This window comes from Paramisgurnus dabryanus, chromosome 22 (assembly GCF_030506205.2).
Source record: "Paramisgurnus dabryanus chromosome 22, PD_genome_1.1, whole genome shotgun sequence".
Classification (NCBI taxonomy): Eukaryota; Metazoa; Chordata; class Actinopteri; order Cypriniformes; family Cobitidae; genus Paramisgurnus; species Paramisgurnus dabryanus.
The window spans coordinates 13,974,918-14,000,903 of NC_133358.1; the positions used below are offsets into that span (position 1 = coordinate 13,974,918).

The 25,986-nt window shown below is 36.7% G+C and overlaps 2 protein-coding genes across 7 annotated transcripts in view; one reads left to right on the forward strand and one right to left on the reverse strand.

Moving 5' to 3' along the window:
- The window catches only part of LOC135785422 (dnaJ homolog subfamily C member 13), a 56,507-nt gene extending 54,993 nt beyond the window's left edge, over nt 1-1,514 (reverse strand). For all 5 annotated transcript variants that reach the window (XM_065294843.2, XM_065294841.2, XM_065294840.2 and 2 more), the window contains exon 1: nt 1,337-1,514. The gene's annotated coding sequence lies outside the window, so the exon portion shown is untranslated. The remainder of the gene's footprint in view (nt 1-1,336) is intronic.
- A 3,267-nt stretch (nt 1,515-4,781) lies between these two features.
- On the forward strand, nt 4,782-24,830 carry lztfl1 (leucine zipper transcription factor-like 1). 2 transcript variants are annotated; one of them, XM_065294845.2, is made up of 10 exons: nt 4,782-5,056; nt 5,825-5,949; nt 6,436-6,630; nt 15,987-16,044; nt 17,151-17,222; nt 17,387-17,452; nt 19,017-19,094; nt 19,401-19,559; nt 22,944-23,047; nt 23,151-24,830. In XM_065294845.2, the coding sequence occupies exons 1-10, from the start codon at nt 5,054-5,056 to the stop codon at nt 23,167-23,169; spliced, it is 879 nt and encodes a 292-aa protein (XP_065150917.1). In that variant the 5' UTR covers nt 4,782-5,053; the 3' UTR covers nt 23,170-24,830. The 2 variants fall into 2 exon arrangements, with proteins under 2 accessions (XP_065150917.1, XP_065150916.1); XM_065294844.2 differs by having other exon boundaries at nt 4,785-5,056; nt 19,383-19,559.
- Nucleotides 24,831-25,986: the final 1,156 nt, after the last annotated feature.

Here is a 25,986-nt window from a genome sequence, read left to right on the forward strand (position 1 = left end):
TGTACAAAATCAGTTTGAGGAAGGCAAGGATATCTGGAGCAACATAAATGTACGGTATGTGGAAATAATGTGTTTAAACTTAAACCACGCAAAACATTTTAATTATACCAAATACACAAAATTATTTTGTTTTTTAGCAACAAAATAGGTGCTCTTTAACAAAATACAACCTTATTGTAAAGTGTTAACAATAATACTGAATAATTTCAATGTCAAAACAGCATAAATTGTAAAAATGCCACATTATGAACCTGTCCATCATATATACTCAGCTTGACAGACCAGTGTTCAGCTTATTACAGGATGACAGTCACATGACTCAGTCATGTGGTCAGTGCCCATTTCAAAACCCTAAACGTCAAAAGGAAAACACCAACTTGTATTAAATGCAACCGTGAGAATCAAAGAGCAGTCAGTATTTTCTTCAACTAACTAATTTAAACCAAACTGATGATGACTAAATTTCATGAAAATGACTCTTCATTTAGGGTGACTCGTAAACCAGGCCGTCACAAAGCAGAGTGATGCATTTTAGCAACTGCAAATGCTTTCTGACTGCCCTGAATTACACGATAAAACCACCATGCACTCTAGTACTTTATAAATACATTACTGTATATATTAACCACAAATAAAGTTGAAGAGCTTGTGTGCAGGAGTCGTACAAGTGGTAGCACGATCCTTAAGGGCATTAAATAACTTTCTTTTTTAAAGAATAGGAAGTGTCTTGAAACACTAGTAGAGACTGGGTGGGCTTTGTGAGATAGCACTTCCTTTAAAAATGCCATTTAAGCACAATTAAAATAAATAAATAATAAAACACACTTTGCACATACACCACAATTTAACAGCATGGTTTAAGTTTCAAGCTCCAAAACATGAACTGACATCGAGCAAACAGCAAGAAAATCTAAAACTGCATCAAGTTCAAAGGCAGTCACGGTTTAAGACCCATTATGTTAGCATAAGCATATTATTATGTATTAGCACACCGATTACTACCTTTTAAAAATCATCACCATTAGTAACTAGCAAATCACATACTAGTTACAACCTTAAACTTAGTATTTGCATAAGTGTCATTAAAAAACAAACCACACAAAATGACATACAGATTCTGAAAGGTCCGTACTTTGTTTAAAAAAGGTCTAATATTTGTTCATCACCGTTTTACAGTCAACTACGGTATTATAGTGGGAAACTAAACAGTATTTGTACTATACTGGTTGCATATTAAAGTATCCAGACGCTGTCAGACACCACTGGCCTTATATCACAGCACAGCTCCAGCGCAATGAATGTTATACAGTGAAAACCTCTCGCCGTTATGTTTTACCTGAATGTAGGATATCAGAAGCGATAGGGTGATGTCCCTCGGCCCCCCACCCTCCTTTTTGCGCGACTGCTGCAGCTCAGTGATCCTAAACTGGTACCCAAACTGGCCGACTGCGCTTCCCTCAGTAGGAAAACTCAGGACGCCGCCATCTTCCTTCTGCCTCCAGCGGGGCACTGCGCATGCGCACGGCGGCTGCTTCTCATGCGTCTGTCAGCTGATCGGTTTGACAGGAAGTAAGGCGCTGGACCAGCAGAGGTGTAATGACAGTGGATAAAGTAGATGTGTGCTTTCACACAGAGGCTTTACTAAATGATTGCATGGTTTTAAAAAATACTCAAAAATTAACAAATGTTTCTTGTTTGATGAAATACACCGAGACAAGAAAGTGGGGTTACAAAGTTTCACTGCAAATACTAGACCAACCATCCAGTTACTTTAAGAATACACATACTGAACTACGATTTAGGACATGCACATTTTATTTTAATATATTTAAATTGGGCCGCAGGGACAGTGTCTCGCTTCTTATGACATCATGCTGCACTTAAGCTTCTCAGCAGATGCTCCCTTAAATCTGAAGCGTCCCACCCTAACTTCCTGTTTCATTAGATAGATTAAATAATTACAAACAAATAATAATGAATGAAATTATATTCTGAATAATGCATTTGGCTGCTGCATGGTCTTAACTGATTTTAAAGGGTCTAGCTCATGCCACGGATGTCCTTAGCCACCTAACTTTGTCTTTGGCCTTCAAATATTCTTTCGCATACTCATTTATTGATTTCAATATAGTACTGTTAAATATGAATTAAGTTTTATGTTACTAAAAATATAGCTCAATTGGCCTATAGCACAAGACACAGACTCCTATAGCCTGTCTAAAGTTTCATTTGATTATGTTACAGTTTTAAAATGTGATAAAAGTTTATTCCAAGTTAAACCTCACTTTGTCCATCACTTTGAATTCAGGTTTCATATCTATATGTTGTGACAGTTAGATAAGGCCTTAATATTGTTGGGTGTTGTTGTCAGCTTACAAAATTAAAAGAGATGCCCCTTTATGTGCTCTTTGCAAATTTTTTACAGGAATTTTTATAGAAAATATGAGGAACCACTGTATCTGTGACTAATCTGTGACCCATCTGTGTCACTTTGTGGCTAAATACAGGACAATTTTAGATTTTGAAGAGATTCAATCATCTCTGTTAGCTATATGGGGCCCTGTGGCTGTATTATAGCTCAGTGGTAGAGCATTGCGTTAGCTGCGCAAAAGATTATGGGTTGGATGTAGAGAAAATATACTGTATACTGATAGAAAATGTAGGCATATACCTTGCAATTCACTGTGAGTTGCATTGTTTAGATAAAAGTGTTTGCCAAAATGCATAAATGTAAGCTATTATGATTAAATATTCAGTGACTAATGATGTGGCACTCTGGATAGACCAGGCCAATTATCTTCTTTTTCACATGCATAATATATCATTGTGCTAAAGAGGAGTTAGTTGCCAGGAGATCCAATCCTATTGGGTGTTTAGTTGAGATTATATGTATGATTTTTGTATATAATTGGTAGTGTTTAGTTTACTGTTCAAACTTGCTGAATTATACATTGTTTTATATGTTTTAAAACTTTAAAAAATTGTGACTTTGTTTGTATGGTTATGACTGTTTACCTAAATTTTATATTTGTGAAAAAATATGCATTATGAAATTATATTACATTTTTGTGACCATTATATACATTTATTTTCTGGTATTACTTGCGGCTCCATGCAATGTCCTAAATTGCTCATTATTTGTTTTTAATGTTCTGTCAACAGTTTGAGATCCACTGCCCTAATGGTTCATTTTAAACCAGGACCTGTTCCAAGTATGAGAGCATCTACTGCAATATTTGCCTTATTCTGATGAAGTTGTCAGTGTCTACAACAGACAAAATGTAATCTGCTTACTGGCCTGTCACCCTGCAGACTCATTATCCAATTATAGCAGAGTAGGTATAGCATAGCACGTATGTTCATGACCTGCAAATGTGTGATGTTTACTTCTTAAAAGAGACATTGGTGCCTGTCTACAAAATGCCAAATATTTGCCTTTTCTGGTTATAGAAACAGCATATAGGATATTCTAAGAAAGTCTTCAAACAATTGTGCTGCCAACATTTATACATACATAACCTATATATTTACAAGTTATTTCAACTTAATATTTTTTATTTTGACTAGCGAGGAGTTGCAGTTACTTAAAAATATAATTAATTAGTTCATTTAAGTTATTTTAGCTCTATTAAGTTCAAGCAACTCATCACTAGTCACTAATAAAAACGTTGAAATGACTTGTAAATTCAAGCTGATTATTAAAAGGCAACCAGGATTTTTTTACAGTAAATATATATGAGAAAATGGTGACGTTTTATTTACTTTTTTATTTAACATTACTATTTTCGACATTGTTTAACCTAAATAATGCCTTTCATTTGCTGCTTTGACTCTTAACAAATTCTTTTTCTAGCCGTATGAACTCACCGTGACTGAAGATAAAGGGGAAACATCTTGCTGTCCACGTCTTGTCGACATAAAGAAGAGTGATGTGAAATGAGACAGTAATGAAAGTAGTCACGTTATGAAGCATCTGATCCAAGGGGCCTAGCATGTGCTGCCTGTTATCCAAATTAAGTTAGTAACCCACTATAGGAGAAATAATGCCCAAAACACCTTTCATTGTGTATAGTAAGCACAGACATGAGCAATGGTCAGCACGTTTTAACGTGCTAATAGTTCTTTTTCTATGGGACAAAGCCACAATTTAACATATTCATGAATATTCAAAATAATAATAATAATAGGACATTTTCCTTATAATTGATGGTCTTTTGAACTGTACAGTAACTATACATGACGTAAGTAAACTGGCCCAACCCAACAAGGGTCCTTGACCTCATGGGCGCCGCAAGAAACGACAGCAGGATGACGTCAAAGTTCCGCGAGAGCGATTTAAAAGCAAACTTTTCCGTATGATTTCGCGAATAGATCTCGCGGGACTTTGACGTCATCCGGCTGTCGAATCTTGTGGCGCCGCATGAAGTCGAACAAGCCTAATGATTGGTCAACATGTTCCACATGACAATGCCTTTGCGCTTTCTATTATTAAACTAATAAATCTTAATTTATATGTTAAATTAATCCAGAAGCAAGGGTTAAAAAAATCATAATAAAAAAAATAAATCAAATGACATTTTTTTGTTGATTTAAAATCACTGTGAAAAGACGTTTCAGGCTTTATCGATTAGCAGGATATTTTTGTATTGTTATTTTTATTATTTCTGTTGTTCGTTTAATATCTCTGTGTGTATAATAACAAGTATGTTTTTATTTTGTTAAAAAGTTTATTTTTATATTTTTGTCATTTATGCATACCCCGTTGACGCGTGGTCAGAGCGCCCTCTACCGTCTTTTGTCTCTCTTCTTCAGTGTGGTGGTTAGTAACGTGACGCTGTTCCGTTTCCAAGCGCAACCAAAAGCATAACACGTCTCTGTTCCCGCTAGCTTTCATTACAGTTATCCAGTCGTGAACATCGTTCACATTCTGTTTTTATTACAGTTCCTTCTGATACTCAAACCGTATGTTAACACCGTATATTTCATTCTAAAGCATTTGTTTTTCAACTCGTCACGACAAAACTCTCCTCCGCATCCTCCTCCTCCTGCTATAATGGTAAGTAGCTTAGCCAGCTAACATTAGCTGATCTAAGAGAAAACTAGAAAATCACCTGTTTGCATGATTAAAGCAAAACACATTTCAAGCAAATGCTTTATTTATGAGCCTTAAACTCTGTCTGGTCACTAAATTATGCAGCTCAGAGAAGGAAAGTGAGTAAAGGTTGCAAGGTTGTCAGGCCATTAATACCAATGCATGTCTGCATACGATTTTAATATTACATAATTTTAATCGGTTGTTTCATTAGCAGTGCATAAGCTGTAATCAACATAACATTATAAGGGGTTTAGACAGTCAGTTAAATTGTTAAATAGAGTGTAAGGGCTGGATCAAACTGGATTTTATTACCCTTTAATAACATCACTGATCTATATAATCAGTAAACTTATTATGTGATGTATTATTAAACAGATTAATCAGTATTACTCAAAGTCACAAAACCGCAAACATTAAAACATTTTCGTTCCTGAATAATATAACAACATACTTTTGATTAAAAAAAAAAGATTTAAAATCATTTAAGAATAACTTTTTATATAATTTTATAACGTTACATGTATATAAACATCTTTAAACCATTATGAAAGCAATACTTGGAGTTAAACTTGCTTTTTTTTTAAAAGATTTTTTAATATCTTAGTTAGTTTTGTACAATGCGTCTGTTGACCTCGAGAGGGCGCCGTTTATCTGCATTAAGTTTTTAGACGCTTTTGTGAATGTTGGTTATTATTGAATGAATGTTCAAGTATGTCTTCTCCCCCACAGGCTGATTTTGGGTTTAATGAGCACCATCAGAATGAGGTGATCAACTACATGCGTTTTGCCCGATCTAAACAGGCACTGAGACTGAAGACAATCGACTCCTGTTTCCAAGACCTGAAGGACAGCAGGTATCGTTCTTAAGAAACAGCCATTCCCTTTCGTGTAATGATTAAAGCAAACCCCAAGAAGCAGTGGGTTACAGTGCATATTAAAACAGCTAAGGGGCATTGGTAAAACCCCATAAAATGCACTGTAACATCACTGCTTTGCGGGACTTATTGCTTTTATAAAACGGTTAATTCATATTTATAGCAGGGTTTCATAAAATAAACACACCAAATAAAATAACTATTTAAGTACAAATATTACTCTTCCCCTAACAAAGTAGTTCCTCAGAATCAAGTGTGGCTGCAATTGACATTTATCTGAATATTGCCATTTATTGTGCAATTGTTGAAAAACAAAAATATGATTAAAGACTATGGTGTTTATTTTTATAAATCAGTACGTAGCAATGAAGGAGTAGAACTGCCCGCTTTATAAAACACATTATGCTATCAGTTTAAATAGTTTTTGTCCTTTATGTTTTCTTCTGTACACCGCTCATGTTAAAGGCTTGTAGAGGAGACGTATACAGTGGACGAGGTGGCTGAAATGCTGGATGGGCTTCAGGTGCTGGTACGTGGAGAAGTGGAGATGGAGCTCATAAACACAGCTCACACCAACGTGCTGCTGTTGCGACAGCTGTTTTCCCAGGCTGAGAAGTTTTACCTGAGACTGCAGACGGACATCTCTGAACTGGAGAACAGGTGAGAATGAAACAGTCATGAGGAAGGGGTGAAACAGGCTACTTATCAGTAATCATCTTCATATAAACTGATTGGCTATCCTTGAAATCTGGGAAAAATTTTAAAGGCCCTGTGAAGTTTTTGAAAATAAAAATACATAGATACAGGTCGGGTTACGTATGTACAGTAACTATTGTTCCCTGAGAAGGGAACCAGACGCTGCGTCTCCCTTGCCATACTTCCTGCATCCCTGTAACGCCGTCTTTGGTAATATTTCAGATAGCGATATACTTCCTGGCTCCCACGTCACCCTGTCTTTGTCGTTAAGCCTCACCATTGGTTGAATTTGATATACACATTCAGACGCATTTACCCCTGGAGGTGTCCCCAAAGTGTCACCGCAGTGACACAGCGTGAGTTCCCTCGAAAGGGAACTGTAACAATGTATCTTAAAAGGTAACACAATGTAACCTTGCTCTCACTTAAAATGTGTCCCCACATTTATTCCTTGAATTTGAGAAAGTCCTTGAAAGGTCCTTAAATTTGAAGTTAACTAAGGTGTGGGAACCCTGTATATCACTCTGTCTCTTCTCCACCAATAAAACTGTTGTGTGGTTGGCATTCTGGCGCAATATGGCTGGCGTTGCATCATTCAAGTGCTGCTTTGTTTGGTGATGTGATCATCAAATGCGTCATTTAGGTAAAAGCACAGATCCTTGGCTCTAACGCCGCATTCACACGGGGCGTAAGCGTTGACGCTTCCCATTCACTTTTAATGGGTGACGTCAAGCGTTGGCGAACTGAATTGTGGATCCGTCAGCGCTCGCGGCAGAAGTTGAACATTTCTCAACTTTTCAAGCGCCAACGCGTGCGTCAGCCAATCATATCGCCTTATGCAAATAACCTAGGCAGAGCCTGCCAATTACGTTTATGGAAGACCGGAGCTTGTGTTGCGGCCACAGTGATTGGCTGTTGGCCACGCTTCAGACAAGCCTTCCGTTAAGCGTTAACGCTGACGGACCATGTGAATGCGGCGTAAGACATCGTTTACATTTGTTTAGTGCTCTCCATCTTAGTTCACCAGAACTGGATGTTAATTCATGACGTAAATAGAGTGCTGCAGGGATGGAATATTTTTGTAGGCTAACCCCGGAAGTTAGGGGGACATGGGTTCCTTCGCCAGAAAGTCCATTCACTTTTCACATAGACTTTTGGATTATGGTAAAAAAAATAAGATCTGTGTTTAACAAAAGTTGAAGACAGTACGTTAAGTCCAAGTTAATCTTCACAGATGAATACAACTTTTATGAATATTAAAGTAAAACGCCAAATTTTTACTTCAAAATTCATAAAAGTTGAGTTCACCTATGAAGACTAACTTGTAAGTGTCATAAACTTTTGGTAAACACAGAGCTCTTTTTGCGATATTCCGAAAGTCTATGGGAAAAATGAATGGGCTTTATTGCGAAGGAACCCATGTCCTGCTGACTTCCGGGTTAGCCTACAAAAATATGGCCTCTATGAGGCCTTGGAACCAAAGGACATGGGTTATGTGTCAGCTGTTTTAAAAGGGCAGCTTCAGTTTTTAGACATACAGAACACTTCAGACAGCCATAACATTACAATATTCTATCTGAGACTTCAAGATAAAGAACGGGAATTGTAAGGGAGACCAGGAAACCTGAAATGGATCCATCAGGGAGAAGTGGAGCCAAAGGTTTAGTCAATGAAGTTCTACTAGAAAGCGCATACTGATGTGTGAGAACTACAAAAGCTGTTGGAAGAAGCTTGGGAAGTGGGATTTGCCTGGATTTGATAAACAGGTACGGTGGAACAATGTAGAACGTAAGTTTATTGGGTTGAAAAGTTTTTATGTGCCACTGTGGACTGACTTTACAGAGCTAGAGGAAGGGTTCGCTGAATCTTAAAGCGTTGCTCGTAGTTGTTGGATTGAACCGGGGCAAGATCAACTAGGAACTGAATACTGATGGATCAGATCTGGAGATATCTTGGTTCTTCACAAACATATCTGGGCTTTGTCTAGGGATATGGAGTGGATAATAGTTTGGTACAACTTGATAAAAGATTCACAAGCTGCTGGTATGAACAGTACAGTCACAGAATGCAAAAATGAGTGGATTTACTGACTTCAATGCCATTGTTACTTGCTGTGGTAAACACCAGACCAAATGATTGTTGTTTTGATAAACGTTTGATGAGGAACTGGTTGCAAAATGGTTAATTTTACTCATGATTTTGTGATGATGATATGACCCATGCCCCTTTGCTTTACTGTCAAACCACATCCTTCCTACAATGCGCTGTGAATGTGCTGGAAGGTCAACTGAATGTCACACTTTCAGATTTCAAATACAAAGCAGGCAGATTTCTTTGTTGACATTGAATGCAGGTAACTTCAACCTAAAACATTGCCAACTCTGCAAAGTTTACCACGAATAATATTTATAACATTTTAAGTAGTATGTGACCCCAGGGTTCCCATGGGTCCTTGAAATCCTTGAAAGTTCTACATAAATAGATACAGGTCACTGAAAGTGCTTGAATCTATTTTATGCAAGAAGTTTTCTGCAAAAAAATCCATATTTTTCCCTGTGTAGTGTAGGATAATATCATAAAAATTCTAGACTTTTTAAGGACACATGCAAAACTGTTCACTTTAAATCCTTATATCTTCTGTATGCGCATGTTGATTCATACCAAAATGCTTTTTTGCATAGTTGTGTTTGACACATGAAAACGTCTCGGGTTATGTATGTAACTGTTGTTCTCTGAGAAGGGAACGAGGCGCTGCGTCTCCCTTGCCATACTTCCTGCGTCCCTGTAATGCCGTCTTTGGCAATATTTCAGATAGCGATATACTTCCTGGAATTTGAGAGCAACAGGAACACATGGGACATAATACAGGAACATAAGAAAATAAAAACAGCATTTCTAAAAACAACTTCAAGGCTAAACATTTAGGCCTATTCTTCAAAATAACGACAGTAAGTATTAGAACATAGATAAAATAATATGATTTATGGGGCATTCGCTCTATGATAATAACTATACACCATATGGACAACAACAATAACACTATGTTCATTGTAATGTCACGCGCTGCAGTGTTACAATCACAAAAACGGATGTAGATGACCTGTTAGTGCTTTATGTTTTAAATGTAGAAGCTGGATTCTCTCTCTTAAAGGAATATTCCACTTTACATATGTGAAACGCACATTTATTGATCATTTTAAACAATAAACTGACATAAAGACATGAATTAGTATCAGTCTACATACAACAACGTCTGAACTGTCGTCTTTCTCCACACTTGTAATCACTGGGGCGGTATTTTCGCATGCGTCATGCTTGACCTTTCAACGCTTTTTTAGTCAAATACGTAAGGTCGCGTGTCACACGGCTGGTGCAAAATGAGAAGTTGTGGTTTAAAAGTACTTATTAAAACGGAACTATACTTCAGGCTTAAAGGTGCGATTGCCACTGGCATGCAAAGCATATGTCTTGCCAGCCTGCTGATATTTATAATATATGAATTATTATATCAATACGTATTACATACAACTCTAAAAGCACTATTTCCCAACTGCCACTGTACTGTGTGTCTACAATTTGGACAATAAAATCAATATCGTCCCTTTACACCTGTGATTACTTTGCTAGGACATTGTGCTGAACCTGAGAACAGCTAATTCTAGATTCACTAAAAATATAATTTGTCAAATACTAAGAAAGGTAAAGTAAACTTCAATGCCAATTCGTCAATTAAAAGACTATTCGTCAGTAACTGATATGCCTTATTTTCACAGATTACACTTAAAGGCGGAGTGCACAATGTTTGCAAACATTTTGGAAAAGGGTGTTGGGCCGACTACCAAAACACACTTATAGCCAATCAGTAGTAAGGGGCGTGTCTACTAACCGACCTCCTTGCCGGGGTTGCATATGTGTGCGGCGGGTCTATCAAAAGAAGGTCCAGATTCTATTGGGGTAGGGGCGTGTTTGTTTAGGTGATTTCAAATGTCGTCATTGGCTTTCAAAAATTCTGCACTCCGCCTTTAAGTCATTTTCATTTATATTTAACAAATTTGTATTTAACTGCAAACCCCTCTAAGTGCATGCAAGCTTTTTTGGCAAAAACCTCCAATTCTAAAAAAATCTACTTCTTTGGACAAGACATGGTAAACAATTGCAAAATCACTAATGATGCAACAAGAAACATTGCAAATGAGGAAAGTCAGAATTGAAAAGGTAAAAATTAAGTAATTGAACCACACATTAGGGGGCGCTGTGATGCATGTGGCTACCACATTCAGGTTGTATTGAGGTCCAAGTACTCACAAGGGACCAAAGTTAAATATGGAATGTCGTTTTACATTCATCTCTGCACTTGGAAGACTTTGCTGAAAAATCGATTTGACTTTTAATGGATTCTGCCAACAAAACGGTATTTCTGAATGGGCTGAGGTCGGGATTAAAGGTGGAGTGTGTAAATTTTAGTGGCATCTAGTGGTGAGGTTGCAAATTGCAACCAATGGCTCAGTTAACTGCTCACCCCTTGCTTTTAAAACGCATAGAGAAGCTACGGCAGTCACCACCAGACAAACATTTGATCTTCGAAGACAGCTTCGTAAAAAAAAGTTTGTCCGTTAAGGGCTTCGGTAGAAACATGACGGCACAAAATGGCAACTTCCATGTAAGGGGACCCTCGGTATGTAGATAAAAACGTCTCATTCTAAGTAGGGATGTCAATTTATGCAATTTCCCATATTCGATGATCATTTAAATTAACGATCAATCAATCGAATAATCGTTAACATTAATAGTGCAATAAGCCTTCACTGCAGTGGCATATAGCCAATGACATAAAAGTGTGCATAAAAACGACAGCCTCCTCACGCGAATTAAAAGATTTTATTTTGTCTAAATAACATGCTAGTGGGATTGTAAAATGAGTCAATGTAGTTGTTGTTTTGATAAAATCATCAATTTAAACTTATCTCGTAATGAAATATAATGACTAATAGACACAGTGTATAACTCCGCCTCACATGGGCACTCTGAAACAGACGCATGAAAGTCCATGTCAAAATAACAGTTTTATTATCATCAAGTGTTATTTATCAAGTTGTTTACCTCGCTTTCTGATTCGCTGATACACTGTTTGTAATTATATCCAAGAAGCACACAAAGGGCACTTTTCTCGTCGTCACCTCAGCTAGACGTACTTTCAGCAAAGATGCTTATATTACGGAGATGGCAACCTTCCATTAGAAAACACGCAGCGCCTCAGCCAGTCAATAATGATGATCAGTGATATATGTTGCGGGCATTCAGGGTGTAACGACAGTCAGTTACAGTTTACATTTGACAGTTTCTTGCCATAATTTAAGATGACATTTTAATCTGTTCATTAAAAACGGCTTCTGGTCTCCTTCTCTGTATATAGCAGCGTTGCTATGCTAATCTTGCAGGCTTCCCTGAAGAGGGTCTTTGCTTTCAGTATCCTAAACGTATTTGCATTTTCTCCATCGGACCCTCTCAGATCCACTGCGGATGTCATTTCGTTGCGTTGGCAGCCAGCCTCGTCTCGCATGACGTTAAAAAGCACATGCGTGTGCTTGGCATCGAGCATCGTTGTGATCATAGCTAGTAGTTTAACTCGCTTAGTTTAACGCGCTCGCTTAATTTTTTTTTTCTCCGACTGTATGTGTTTTGCGCAGGCGCCGCACACACGTGCATGATCTTGTTTCAACAATAGTTAAGTTTTATCGAGTAAATTCTTATCGATAATTAATCAAAGATTGATTAATTGTTAACATCCCTAATTCTAAGGTAATAAAATCATTATGAAAGGTCCTTATACACCCCTGATAATATAGTTTTGTATATTATTTAGCATTTCTGTCAAGAGATCCTTTTAAAAATTACACACTGCACCTTTAAGTAGATTTAAAGTGAAAGTATTTAAACAAATAATATGTGCAGAGAGCATTCGATTAATATTATTATCTCATGTTTGATTGAGGTGGCACTTAGTGGCTTTTGCATCTGCATCCTTATTTGTAAACCTAAAAGACCCAGTCCCCCATTATACAATGTGAACACTTGTATTGTTTATTTTCCTGAAGAAAACAGAAGAATACAGGTTTCAAATAACTTATAGCTGAGAAGATATAAAATAGAAAAAAGTTGTATTTTTGGGGGAACTGTCTCTTTAGATGTTACTTTTATAGCACACACAGTGAATAAACTTAATTTGACCCTTTATTTGACAGTTGCTAGTGAGAAAAACAGCTAAAAAACTGAAACAAAGATCAGAGAGTGCCGAGCAGCATCACACTCGTAAACACAGTTTAATCTAACAAGTTGCTTTTGCACTGCGAATGCATGCTTTTGCGGCTAAATGTGTTTCATCTTTCTTTACATACAGCGTTCTCAAACAGCTGTGTGTGTGTGTGTGTTTGTGTACGTCCCTCCCTCCTTAGAACATCAGGGATGGGCCCTAAACACACACATACACAGGGAAAACACCCATATCTGCACATCCTATATGTGTGCAGAAACCTTATCACACAGCACATAACCATGCGCAGGAGAAATGTTTTGCCTACCGCAAACAGTTTTCACAAGGAGAAGGAGGGGCTTTATTTTTCCTCTAAGAACGTTGTAACTGACATGCATACACTGTGTGTTTTTAAAAGTCTCTTCCTTCTTTGACTCCACCCACCCGAGTGAATTTGAGCAGGTGCACCTGCTTTCATGCTTATGATATTTCTTTTGTGTGGCTTTGAGATACTGTTACATGAAGTGTTAAAGGTCAGATGCAGGGTTTATACAGAAATCCTTAAGTTAAATTTACTACTTTTTACTACCTTCAGAATATTTTTTAAAACCATCACGACACTGAATTGCAAGTGTTAATCAGCGACCTTTCTATTATTTACACAGATTTTGACATATATAACATACAAAAAAGAATTAAAGTGAAAAAAATTCTTCTGACTGAAATATTTTTCAGGCCAAGTCATATTCCTTTACTTAACACTTTATGTAGGCGAGACCAATAGCATTTTTTAAGGGGAGATTTTTTTGGCATAAATTCCATATTGAAGTCTCATGTGGCATATAGGTAGCTGTAGTTTGCAGGGCATTTCAGATTAAGGCGAAACAGCTAAATAACTCACTATACTGTATAAAAAGAAAAGATGAATATCACCACCTTTAATGAATCTTTTATTAATTATTTATTAATTGTAAATGTATTTATTTTAGCATTTACTAATAATTTTTTAATCAAAGTTGAAACTGTTAACATTAGTGAATGCACCATGAACCACGGTCAATTACTGTAATGACATAAACAAGAATTAATTAATGATTATATACTCTATATTTTTCATTGTTTGTTTATGTTATATAATGCATTTACTAATGTGAACAAATACAACTTTTTCATATCATAATATTTAGTACACATAAACAAATAATCCAGGGTCTGTTCTATTCACACAACAGCTTACAGTCACAGCTTACAGAAACGTTATGTATGAATATAAACCCTGAACGAGTAACTCGAGTCAAACTCGTGTAGAAATCGCACAGGATGTCTGTAACCATCGTGACAGTTGTTAATTGAATGACTGTACATTTATCAACAAATTATTATGTTACAATAGAGGCAGCGCTGATGTGCTAGTTTATGCGCAATGTTTCTGCTGTTTACTTTCTCCTAAGACCTAAATGGTCGTGTTTATATGAGGATATTTGCAAAGACGGGATTTTTGAGGCATATGTGTTATTTAAGGCCAATAAAGCGGCAAAAATACGTACAACACAAGCTCAATGAGAAACGAATGCGCGGCTAGCGTGCTCCTCTGACACAGAAACTGCGGACGCACTGTTGTTTGTGTTTGAATGGCTTAAATCACTTGTTTTTAAACTGCTGTGCTTAAATATATGTACAAATGTTATGTTTTTGTGCCCACACGCAAATGCAACTGCAAGAACCGACAGGTAGATGACATCAAAGTCCCGCGAGAGCATTTCGGAAGCAGTTTCCTCTTATGATTCCTCGTCAATCGCTCTCACAGGATTTGGATGTCATCTGCCTTTTGGTTGTTGTGGCGCCACATGAAGTTTACCCACGAGTTAAACAAACCCGTTGTACCAGCCACTGGCTATATCAGCATAGCATTCAAAAGCGTGCCGCGGATGATCAGTAACGTGAGAAATCATTTACCCCCAAAATAGAGGACCCCTTACGTTAGTCATACTGTGCAAAGACACGCAATTACCTGTTTGGTTTTCTTAGCCCACGAACTGAAAGGCTTGCCAATCTTCATCCTTTCGCTAAGCCAAGTCAATCGTCTTTTACACCTTTATCGATCTTCAAAACATCGGAGCCTTCCTGCATTATAAGTTTGACCATGCTAGCTGAAATAAAGTTTTACCTCAGCTTAACGTGATACAGTCAGAAAACCCGGAGTGGATCCGGTCCGTAGTGATTACAGAACGCTTACAGCGGAGAGAGGAACGTGATTTGGCTCCACTCCAGGCTTTGATCACATCCCAGAGACGAAAGATCTTTGATTATTTGCCCAGATATGCAGGTGATTTGAACTAATTTCCAGGCATCATAACATTACAAAAGGCAATCGAAAATTTACTACCTCGTCAGATGACGCTTACTACTTTTTACTACTTTTTACTGGCCTTAATTTGGCATAATTTAATTTACTACCTTTTACTACTTTTTACAACCCCGCGGAAACCCTGAGATGTTACAACTTACATATTTGTCATGCATTTAAAGAACATAAAGCCATTTTTGGCCCTTGGTGTCCTTAAAGAAATATAAATAATCATCATATCATATTACAGTCATATGAAGAGTTCAGATGAGCCCCTTTTACTTCCATAGTAGGAATAAAGTATACTATGGAAGTGAATGGGACTCATGAATGGTTTGGTTACAAAGATTCCTCAAAATATCTTCCTCTGTGTTCATTAATTTATACAGGTTTGTAACAACATGATAGTAAGTAAATGATGACAGAATTTTCGTTTTTGTGTGAAATATCCCTTTAATCCTGCCTTCAGGTAATTCAGAAATACCATTTTTAGGCAGAATCCATTAAGCGTCTGATAAAAATGCTAATTAAGAAATCATGCCAGATATTTTGCGGACCCTCTTGATTTTGGTTGAAGTTCACTTAATTATCAAATTTTTAATACATATTTTAGTCAAACAATATCTTCAAAGCCCCTGGTACAGAGATGTTTATCTGTTATGTGTGTTGTCCATATTGAATCATCCCACATCCAATCATTTTGCCTTTGTTTTTTTCTGTTAGAGAGTTACTGGAACAAGTAGCTGAGTTTGAGAAGACTGATTTCAAACCCAACAGCAAGGTGAGTTATCTTGGGTCGTTGTATCTTTAATACGTTTGTGTTTTAGTTGTTTTACACTGTTTTATGTTAAAGGTGCACTGTGTAGATGTTTAGCTGCATCTAGTGGAGAGACTGTGAATTGCAGTCTCATCCTTCCCTTTCGAAACGCATAGTGAAGCTAAGGTAGCCGCCACAGGACAAACATGTCATCGTCTGAGACAACATAGAGACAAATGCGCAGTTGTCCATTTATACATCACTAATAATATAATTATGTATATTATATTGCATTTCTGTCAAGAGATCCTTCTAAAAGTTTCAAAAGTACACCTTTGATTTCACCTTTAACAGTACAGAAGGTTGACGTGTTTGTTATCATCAATAGCTGGGTTTCCATCCAAACGTGAAGCTTATCTTTTCATAATCTGCAAAAAAAAGAAAAACAAAGAAATGCAAATTAGGTGCGTTTCCATTAAGTGGTTTGAGCGAATGACGATGGTATTGGTAATCGCAAAGATTTTTTATACTGGCCCGGTCGGGCCAGTGGTTCAGGTTTTCACTTGCCCCAATAAAAAATTTCAGTGTCTGTCAAATATTTAAAAAGACTAATTCAAAAGTCAAACATAATTGTATACATACACAACAGACATGTGCATATGACATGTGCAAAATGCGCATAAAACCACGGTGATGGAAACATGGGTTGTGATGTTTTGTAGTACATTAGATGCGCAGATTATGCAGTTATTGGTTGATGCAGTGACAGATCTTCAGCCCTTTAATGTTGTTTGTCAGAGTATAAACTTCCTTTTTCGCTTTAAAAACATATCTTGTGATGTTATCACTTTAGTTACTGCTTGGCGGTCATGAGTACAAAAATTATCCTTTTAAGAAATAAAGATCTGTTATTGTTCTTCAGAGGTCATCCTTGTGTCATTCATTTTATTTCTTTTGTGGAGCACAAAATGTCGAATTTAGGACTATTCTCTAAATATGCTGCAAAATGTCTCCGTTTTAGTTTATTAAGATTTCTACATTTCTTTAGTCTTTAATAATTACAGTCTTTTGAAGCCACACAGCAGCTTTATGTGAGTGAATGATTTTTGAATTATCTTATGCTTCTTTAGGTAAATCAAGAGATCAGTAAGCCAAAATTAGCACCGCTAAATGAAGGTGGTGTATCTGAACTACTTCAGAAGGTAAACCGACTTTACATTAATACATATTTATAGCATAGCTGTATATGATCTGTATGTTATATACAGCATATTCTGAAGATCTATAGAAGATTGGATATGCAGGTGTACACTGTACTGTATGTCAATGACTAAAATAGATGTTTTTGTTGACTTTTTCATGTCAGGAGATTTCCAGATTACAAGGGGATAATGAGAAATTGAAAGCTAGACTCAAAACATTGGAGTCTCAGGTAACAAAATAATATTAACAATAAAAAATTATACCATACTGTGGTGTTAAAATACTTAAAAAGGCAAATGTGACCCTGTCCAAGACACAAATATTTGAAAATATGGAGTTTGATCGGAAGAATCTGAACATTGAGAAAATAGCATTTTAAAGATCATAGTCCAAATAAAGTCTCTAGAAATGCATTTCTACCCAGGAAAAGGTTTGTTATTGTGCTCTCTTCTAGCTTATCACTGTAATGAAGTTGTTGACCAAACTTGAATGGGAAATCCCCAAAGCGGATAGCAATGATAGCAAGTTTAAAGGCGAAATTCTGACCAATTTTGTTTGCGATTTTGCTGCATCCACTCACAAAAAAGTTTTTATATATTTAAAGGAATAGTCCATGTCATCCAAAATGTTGATGTCTTTCTTTGTTCAGTCGAGAAGAAATTATGTTTTTTGAGGAAAACATTGCAGGATTTTTCTCATTTTAATGGACTTTAATAGAGCCCAACATTTAACACTTAACTCAACACTTAACAGTTTTTTTCAACCGAGTTTCAAAGGACTATAAACGATTCCAAATGAGGCATAAGGGTCTTATCTAGCAAAACGATTGTCATTTTTGACAATAAAAATAAAAAATATACACTTTTAAAGCACAACTTCTCGTCCAGATCCGGTCGTGATGCGTCAGCGTGACCCCACGCAATACGTCATGACGTCAAGAGGTCACAGAGGACGAACTCGAAACTCCGCCCCAGTGTTTACAAGTGTGTTGAAAGAGGACCGTTCCTACGTTGTTGTATGTCGAATGATACTAATTAATGTCTTTGTGTCAGTTTATTGTTTACAAGGGTCTGCAAATGTGCGTTTTATATATGTAACACATGACCTCCCTAGGTCACTACGCATTTACGTTAGGTCACGCTGGACCGGACCTAGACGAAAAGTTGTGGTTTAAAAGTTATTGTCAAAAATGACAATCGTTTCGCTAAATAAGACCCTTATTTCTCGTTTGGGATCGTTTAGAGTCCTTTGAAACTCCATTGAAAAAAACTGTTAGGTGTTGAGTTAAGTATTAAATGTTGGGCTCTATTAAAGTCCATTAAAATGAGAAAAATCCTGCAATGTTTTCCTCAAAAAACATAATTTCTTTTCGACTAAACAAAGAAAGACATCAACATTTTGGATGACATGGTGGTGAGTAAATAATCTGGATTTTTCTTTTAAGAAAATGGAATATTCCTTTAAGGTAGGAAATTCACAAAATATTTTCATAGAACATGATATTTACATAATATCCCAATGATTTTTGCCATAAAGGAAAAATCGATAATTTTAACCCATGCTATATATTTTTGGGTTTTTCTACAAATATGCGACTTATGACCAGGGTCACAAATCTTTTGTTTGAGAAGTATACTTGTGCAGTATTTAAAATTAAGTATGCCACTTTGGTTTGATATTTTATTATCTAATGTTTTGACATTCATACATTTTTAGGTGACATAATAGTCTCATGCAGCATGTTAGAGTATTGCTTTATATTATTGCTTTAACTGTTGTTGTTGTTGTTTTAGGCCATGAGTGCTCTAGATGACAAATCTAAAGCAGAAAGAGCCTTGAAAGATCTTCAGAAGACCCAAGTTGATCAGCAGGTATAAAATCTAGACTGTAGACCTAAGTGTTTTTGGTCGCTCTGCTCTAAACAACCCTCTTGCTTTCTTTTCTTTTTTGTTGGTTTTATTTTTGATCATTTCTGTTCCTTTCTGTTTGCATACGTGGAAACTATATGGTATGTGCTGTTTATGTGCTTTATGTTTATATGCATTACTTTTTACATTTTTATATCTGTATTATTTAAAGTATTTCATGTACACTGTAAAATGTACAAACTCAACAGTATAACATCAACACGTTTAAAATCTCTTTTTGTCCTTTGGCAGTCTGCAATGCACACTCAGGAGATCGCAAATCTAGAAGACACAGTAGCAGCAATGCAGGCCGACTTTGAGAAGACCCTGAATGCCAACGCTGCTTCTCAGAAGGACCTGCATGAAAACCTAGTATCTGCTAAACATGATCTGCTCCGCATCCAAGAGCAACTAGCCTTAGCTGAGAAGGTGACTACAATATAACAACATTATGGGCCCTATTTTAACGATCTAAGCGCATTGTCTAAAGCGCACAGCGCAACGTCTAAATGGGCTTGTCCAAATCCACTTTTGCTAATTTAGCGACGGGAAAAATGGTTTGTGCGCCGAGCGCATGGTCGAAAAGGGTTGGTCCTTTTTTTTAATGAGTAATGGGTGTGTTTTGGGCGTAACGTGCAATAAACCAATGAGAGTCTCAGCTCTCATCCCCTTTAAAAGCCAGTTGCGCTGGCGCTATGTCTAATCCCTATTTAGATGACGGATTTTGTAAACTGAAAAACTAAGCGGAGGAAGAAGATTTTAACATTAATGTAAAAATAAAAGCAGGCTTTTAATTGCTGTAAATGTATGGCTATCCAATATCATCAAGTAATAATTAACATGTATGTAAGAAAAGGTTTGTACTCTAAAAATATTTTATTTGTAACAAACATGTAACAAGCATTTAAAAAAACAACATTTAAAAACAGATGCATTTGTTTAAAGCAAAGCATTTATTTACTTACCAGGCTGCAGGTGAAGCAGCTCTTTGTGCCTTAACGTCTCATAATTAGTCTTCATTTATGTCCAAGAGACTCAAGAATAATCTTTTACATTCAATCCTTTAATCTTTTATATTTAAAAGCGTTTTTGTGCTGCTGCACATTCATGTATGTGATAAGCAAACCTGTGTTGTCGTCCTGTTTATAGGCGCAAATTACTAATGCGCTCTTTAAAGGTGACATAGAATGATTGAACGGGGTATTTATCCTTGTTCTGTGATGTGACATGTAGATAAATTTTTTTGGGTATGTAATGCCTTAGAACAGGGATGGGCAACTTCGGTCCTGGAGGGCCGGTGTCCTACAGAGTTTAGCTCCAACTTGCCTCAACACACCTGCCTAAAAGTTTTAGTATGCCTAGTTAGACCTTAATTGGCTGCTTCAGGTGTGTTTAATTATGGTTGGAGCTAAACTCTGCAGGACACCGGCCCTCCAGGACCGAAGTTGCCCATCCCTGCCTTAGAAGCCTCCTAAAAACCTCTCTCAGATAGCTCTATTACGCCGCATTCAGACAGCCAGCGATGTTATCGCTGCTCATCGCCTGCCGCTGGTGGTTGATGTCGCTTGTGGGCGTTCCCACTTCTGGTTGCGTAGTAGTGTGACGTTACCCCATGTTGTAAACAACAAATCAGTGCTCCACTTACTTCACTCCCATTGGTAGTCGCTCGTGAAACTCGCTGCTAATTTGCATAAAGTTAAACTTTTCTCAACCTTTGTCGCGCGACTCCGTAGCTAATCGCGCCTACATTCTGTCGCCAACGGTCACGTTCGCTTGTGTCGCCGGAAGTCGCCCAGTTTCCATTGAAATGAATGAGATCGCGTCGCTCTGCTACTGCTTGTCGTTGGCTGTCTGAATGGGGCGTTAGGGTGGGGGATTTTAAACAAGTGGTTTTGCACCTATTTGGCTCCCCCTACTGGCTTAACTTGCAATCTCATTACTGATTGGCTGACTTTGCTGCCACTCAAAATATGTAGCCAATTATTTTAAAGTGGAGGGGCAGTGAGATGCCTGTGATGTCATAAGCATCAGTTTTTCAGATTGGGCCGTTTTCTGGCAGACATTTCTAAAAGAGGAATTTCTATGAGACTGAGATGTTTAGCATGTCTAGCACTTTTTGTATGTTCATGAAACATTATTCAACAAAGACAAGGTAAAAATGTTTTTTTTTTATTCTCTGTCCCCTTTAAATAACAAAAAACATATTGCGCCATTGACTTTAGACTTTAGACCAGGTTTTTGTTGGTCAATGGCGTAGTCTATTTTAGTTGCCTCAAAATAGCAACGCGCCAACAATGCGCCTGAACACACCTCGTTTTCAGACCAGAACGCCCATGGGCGCAAAAGGGGGCGCAAATGCATTTGTTATTTAAACAACGTGGCGCTAAACGTGAAAATGATAATTGCGGAGGGTGTAAACTAGCAAAAGACACTTGCGTCGCGCATTGCGCTGCATTGCGCCGGGTGTAAGATAGAGCCCTAAAACTTTCCCAGTTGAAGAGCTCAGATGCAAAACCCTCTAAGTGCATCTGACACGTTTTCTTGTAAATGAGCATTTTTAATCAAACTCTTAATTAGATATGTAATGATTACAGGTTTAATAGCTAACCACAATAAAAATGTCCAACTGTGCCAATTTTTAATTACCGTTTAACCGCGCCAGTGTTAAAGCCCGGAAACCCCCATACAGCATCAACCAACTTAAGCAATAACGTAAGACAAACTCATTCATTCATGTATGCTCCCATCAGTGATGCGCTGTTCAATGTACAAACACCCCGCAACCGACCAACGCTTTCAACTAACCCGACCGAAAAAAAAAATAATGGCCCAACCCGCTTCCTGGCCCGCATTTTTTAATAGTAGTAATTGGTTAAAATAGTTACTTGTCATCTTTATTTCAAACGACCCGACCGAACGCGACCCGAATATAATAAAAAATATTTTTTGGATGACTTGTATCCGCAGGTAACCACAGGTGACCGCAGGTACCCGCTCAATTTGGATCAACCCGCGCATTACTGGCTCCCATGTGTTTGTGATGATAGTGCTTCACTGATGGACTTTAAATCCAAAAAATGTTCATATTTAGGGAAATCTAGTTAAAATTGCCATTTTGTAGGTGTGAGCAAAAATGTGCCGTTTTTGAGTGTGTCCTTTTAAATTCAGATTAAGGGACGGTATTATCTCCTTCTGACATCACAAGGGGAGCCAAATTTCAATGACCTATGTTTTCACATGCTTACAGAGAATGGTTTACCAGAACTAATTTACTGGGTTGATCTTTTTCACATTTTCTAGGTTAATAGAAGCACTGGGGACCTAATTATGACACTTGATTCTTTCCCCGCAAGCGCTTTTTTTTTTTAAGTTGCCAGCCAGCGCCAGCATTTTTCATGATTTTCTATTGTTTATGCCAACAAAAGTGCACTTACATGTAAAATCAATTTTACATTTTGTTAGCATCGGTACGTTTTTTAAAATTTCTAGAAATTGTTTACAAAAGCATGATAATATTGATAACCGTAGTGATTTTGGTCAGTATAACCGTGATGTGAAGTTTTAATGTCGTTTCATCTCTACTTTTAATGGATTCTGTTAACAAATCTGTATTTCTGAATGGCTTGAGGTGGGATTAAATGGATCTTAAAGAAATTATTTAATGAATGTGAATGTATAATACGTGCCAAGAGCATTCGGTTCATATCGTTATCTCATTTTTGACGGCTTTTGCATCTGAGCTCATCAGTTCGTCTAAAAATAAAATGCTTTTAGTGATTACTCATCCTTATGTTTTTTTTATTACCAATTCAGGAACTGGAGAAGAAATTTCAGCAGACCGCTGCTTACCGTAACATGAAAGAAATTCTCACTAAAAAGAATGAACAGATTAAGGACCTTAGGAAAAGATTACAGAGGTACACTTTTAGTTTGAATGTTACGACCACAAATTCAAATTCAAATAGTTGCCAATCGCTGTCCATTTGTTTGTCAATTATTTTTGCATTGTTCTTGCTTCAGATATGAATCAGATGATTGAACAATCGGCCTACAGGACGCACATGCAAAGATCAACAATGGGACTTTTAATGGATATTACAGAAAGTAAAAAAAAAAATGTTTGCCTGAGATGTTATACATTACAAAAGGCATAATAATATATGATGAGAAGTCATTCATCAAGATGATCAACACTATTAAGTTCATTTCCATTGGTTAAGTGACATTACTCGGACATGGCACTACAGTTGTTTAGTAATTTCCTACTGCTCTGTCTGTATTGTTCAGTGTGTCAGCAGCCTGTTACCTGAAGGTCGAGGTTAAGTTCAGTTTGCTACAGAGAAAATGTAATGTTAAGAGGTGTGTTTTCATTTCTCCTAAAGGGATTCACACATCCTTATCCCTCGGTATGACTGATCTATCTTTGTATTAAAATCACACGGCTTATTATGTTTTTTTTTTATCTACAAGAAGCTAGAAAGTTCAATATTTGATTCGATGATAACATCCCAAGAGAAATATCAGCAACGCTTTCTGACACCACAGTGGGGCACCAGTTAACACCCTTGATCCTTTACTTGTAATTTTACTTTGAATGTTTTGAAACACCTTGTGTATACTCAGAGGACTGACTTCCACATACTTTAAAACACTAATACAGAATCATGTTGTATTCTGCACAACAGTGGAGGCAGCAGTGTTTTCAAACATTTCTTATATTGCACATTTATTGTATATTTCTGTCCACAGTATATTTTTGTAAGACGTGTGTCCTTCTTTCTTCAGCTAGAAAGGATTACTAAAACAGCTACTGTATGTAGAAGTGACTCTACCTGTGGTCTGAGTCTTTCATTGTGTGTAATATGTATAAGTGTGAAAATATTATGTGCTCATTTTAAATTTTAAATAGTTACTGCTTAAACAACCAAGTACTAGGATTTGATCTACAGTAAATTGTGGTAATCTGATTGAACTACAGTCATTTAGTGTAGCATAATTTAACTCATCAGTGTGCATAAACCAATGGGAAATATATTAAAAAGCAGCGCATGGTGGGTTCTGAGAGAAAATGTCTGGATGTTTACTGATGTGTGACGGATGCTTTGAATTTTGCCTGTGCATGCAATCATGTGATTGTTGTGAGTTTGATTTATTATGCCCATTTTTACAACATGTAATATAAGTCTCAGGTGTGCCCAGAATGTTTCTATGACGTTTCAGCTCAAAATACCCTACAGATCATTTTATAGCATGTCCAAAATGCTTCAATTTGAATGCTTTAAGTGCTAATGAGCTACTGCTCCCTCACTCCCTTTCCAAATGAGACCGTGAGTGTAGATATGATTCATCTGAATAAAGTCTGAGGCAGTAGTTTCTCAATATTGAGATTTGGCAGACAGCGTACAACTCGCTAAGGGTGTAAACCATGGAAATGCAGGACTTTCAGTCAGTGCCCATGGGCGGGGCTTTATCAGTGTGACATCACACTAACAAGATAAACATAACGGCACTGGGATTAATAGGGATTAAAAAAAAGGAGAGGGTGGATTTTTTTTCATTGTACACACATTTATTTCCAAACAGTCCAAAACTTTTATGTAAGTTAAATCAAGATGTATGATGTAAAAACGAATGTAAATGTAATTTGTATTCACTATAGCTATCATTTATTTTACATAAACAGTACATTATGTATACTTATTGATATTTCAAGTGTTAGTAAGTGCATGGCATAGGTTTGTTAAAACAGCACAACTTTATTGGTGATTTAAAGATGATGAAATCGAGTCGGCGGTAACCCCCTTGTTTACCCAGGTGAAAAAGTAGTACACTTCCATAGTGTACTTAAAGTGCTTTATTTTCGCACACTAATTTTGTACTTATTATACTAAAAATTCATCTTTAGTACTTCTTAAGATGTTCTTAAAATCATCTAAGTGTACTTCACTGTGCTATTTTGAGACACCATGAATATGAACTAAAATGCATTTTTAACATACTATCTCTGTATAAAAAAATGTATTTACTTAACACTTGAATTAAACTTGAACTCAACTTTCATACAAAGATGGGTTTAAGTTTACTAAAAGTGGTATCTAAATACATTTTTTAAATACATTTTTAGCACATTTTAGTTCATATTTATGGTGTCTCAAAATAGCACAGTGAAGTACACTTAGATGATTTTAAGAACATCTTAAGAAGTACTAAAGATGAATTTTTAGTATATTAAGTACAAAATTAGTGTGCGAAAATAAAGCACTTTAAGTACACTATGGAAGTGTACTACTTTTTCACCTGGGTATAGTGAAACTCTCAAAGCCTCTGTCTGCCTTACAGTAACCTACAGTAGAGTTATCACGTATGTGTGTGTGTACACTGTAAAACCTTAAAGTTAACTCAACCCAAACCATTTAAGTAAACCAGTTGCATTAGTTTTAAAACACATACATTTGAGTACTGTGAACTTAAACAAATTGAGTCATATGTAGTTATGCACTTATATTTAAGTTCACACTACTTAAGTGCATAATTGCACATGACTCAAGTTTACAGAACTTATGTGTTTTAAAACTTAAATGGTCTAATGCAACCGGTTTACTTAAATGGTTTAAGTTAAGTTAACTGTTTTACAGTGTATGCTTGGATGAGCAGTGGCTTATTTCTGTATTTGTAATCGATTCCTAAAAATATAGCTTTTACCAAAATGACCTGACAAACTGTAGTCTGTCTTGCATACTTTGACCTTAAACCAATGTCTTACTTACTGAATAAAAACTACTGATACCGAAACTACTGTGATGCTCAACACTGTTACAGCATCTTGCAAGCAAAGTGTTAACTGTTATGTTGCTAA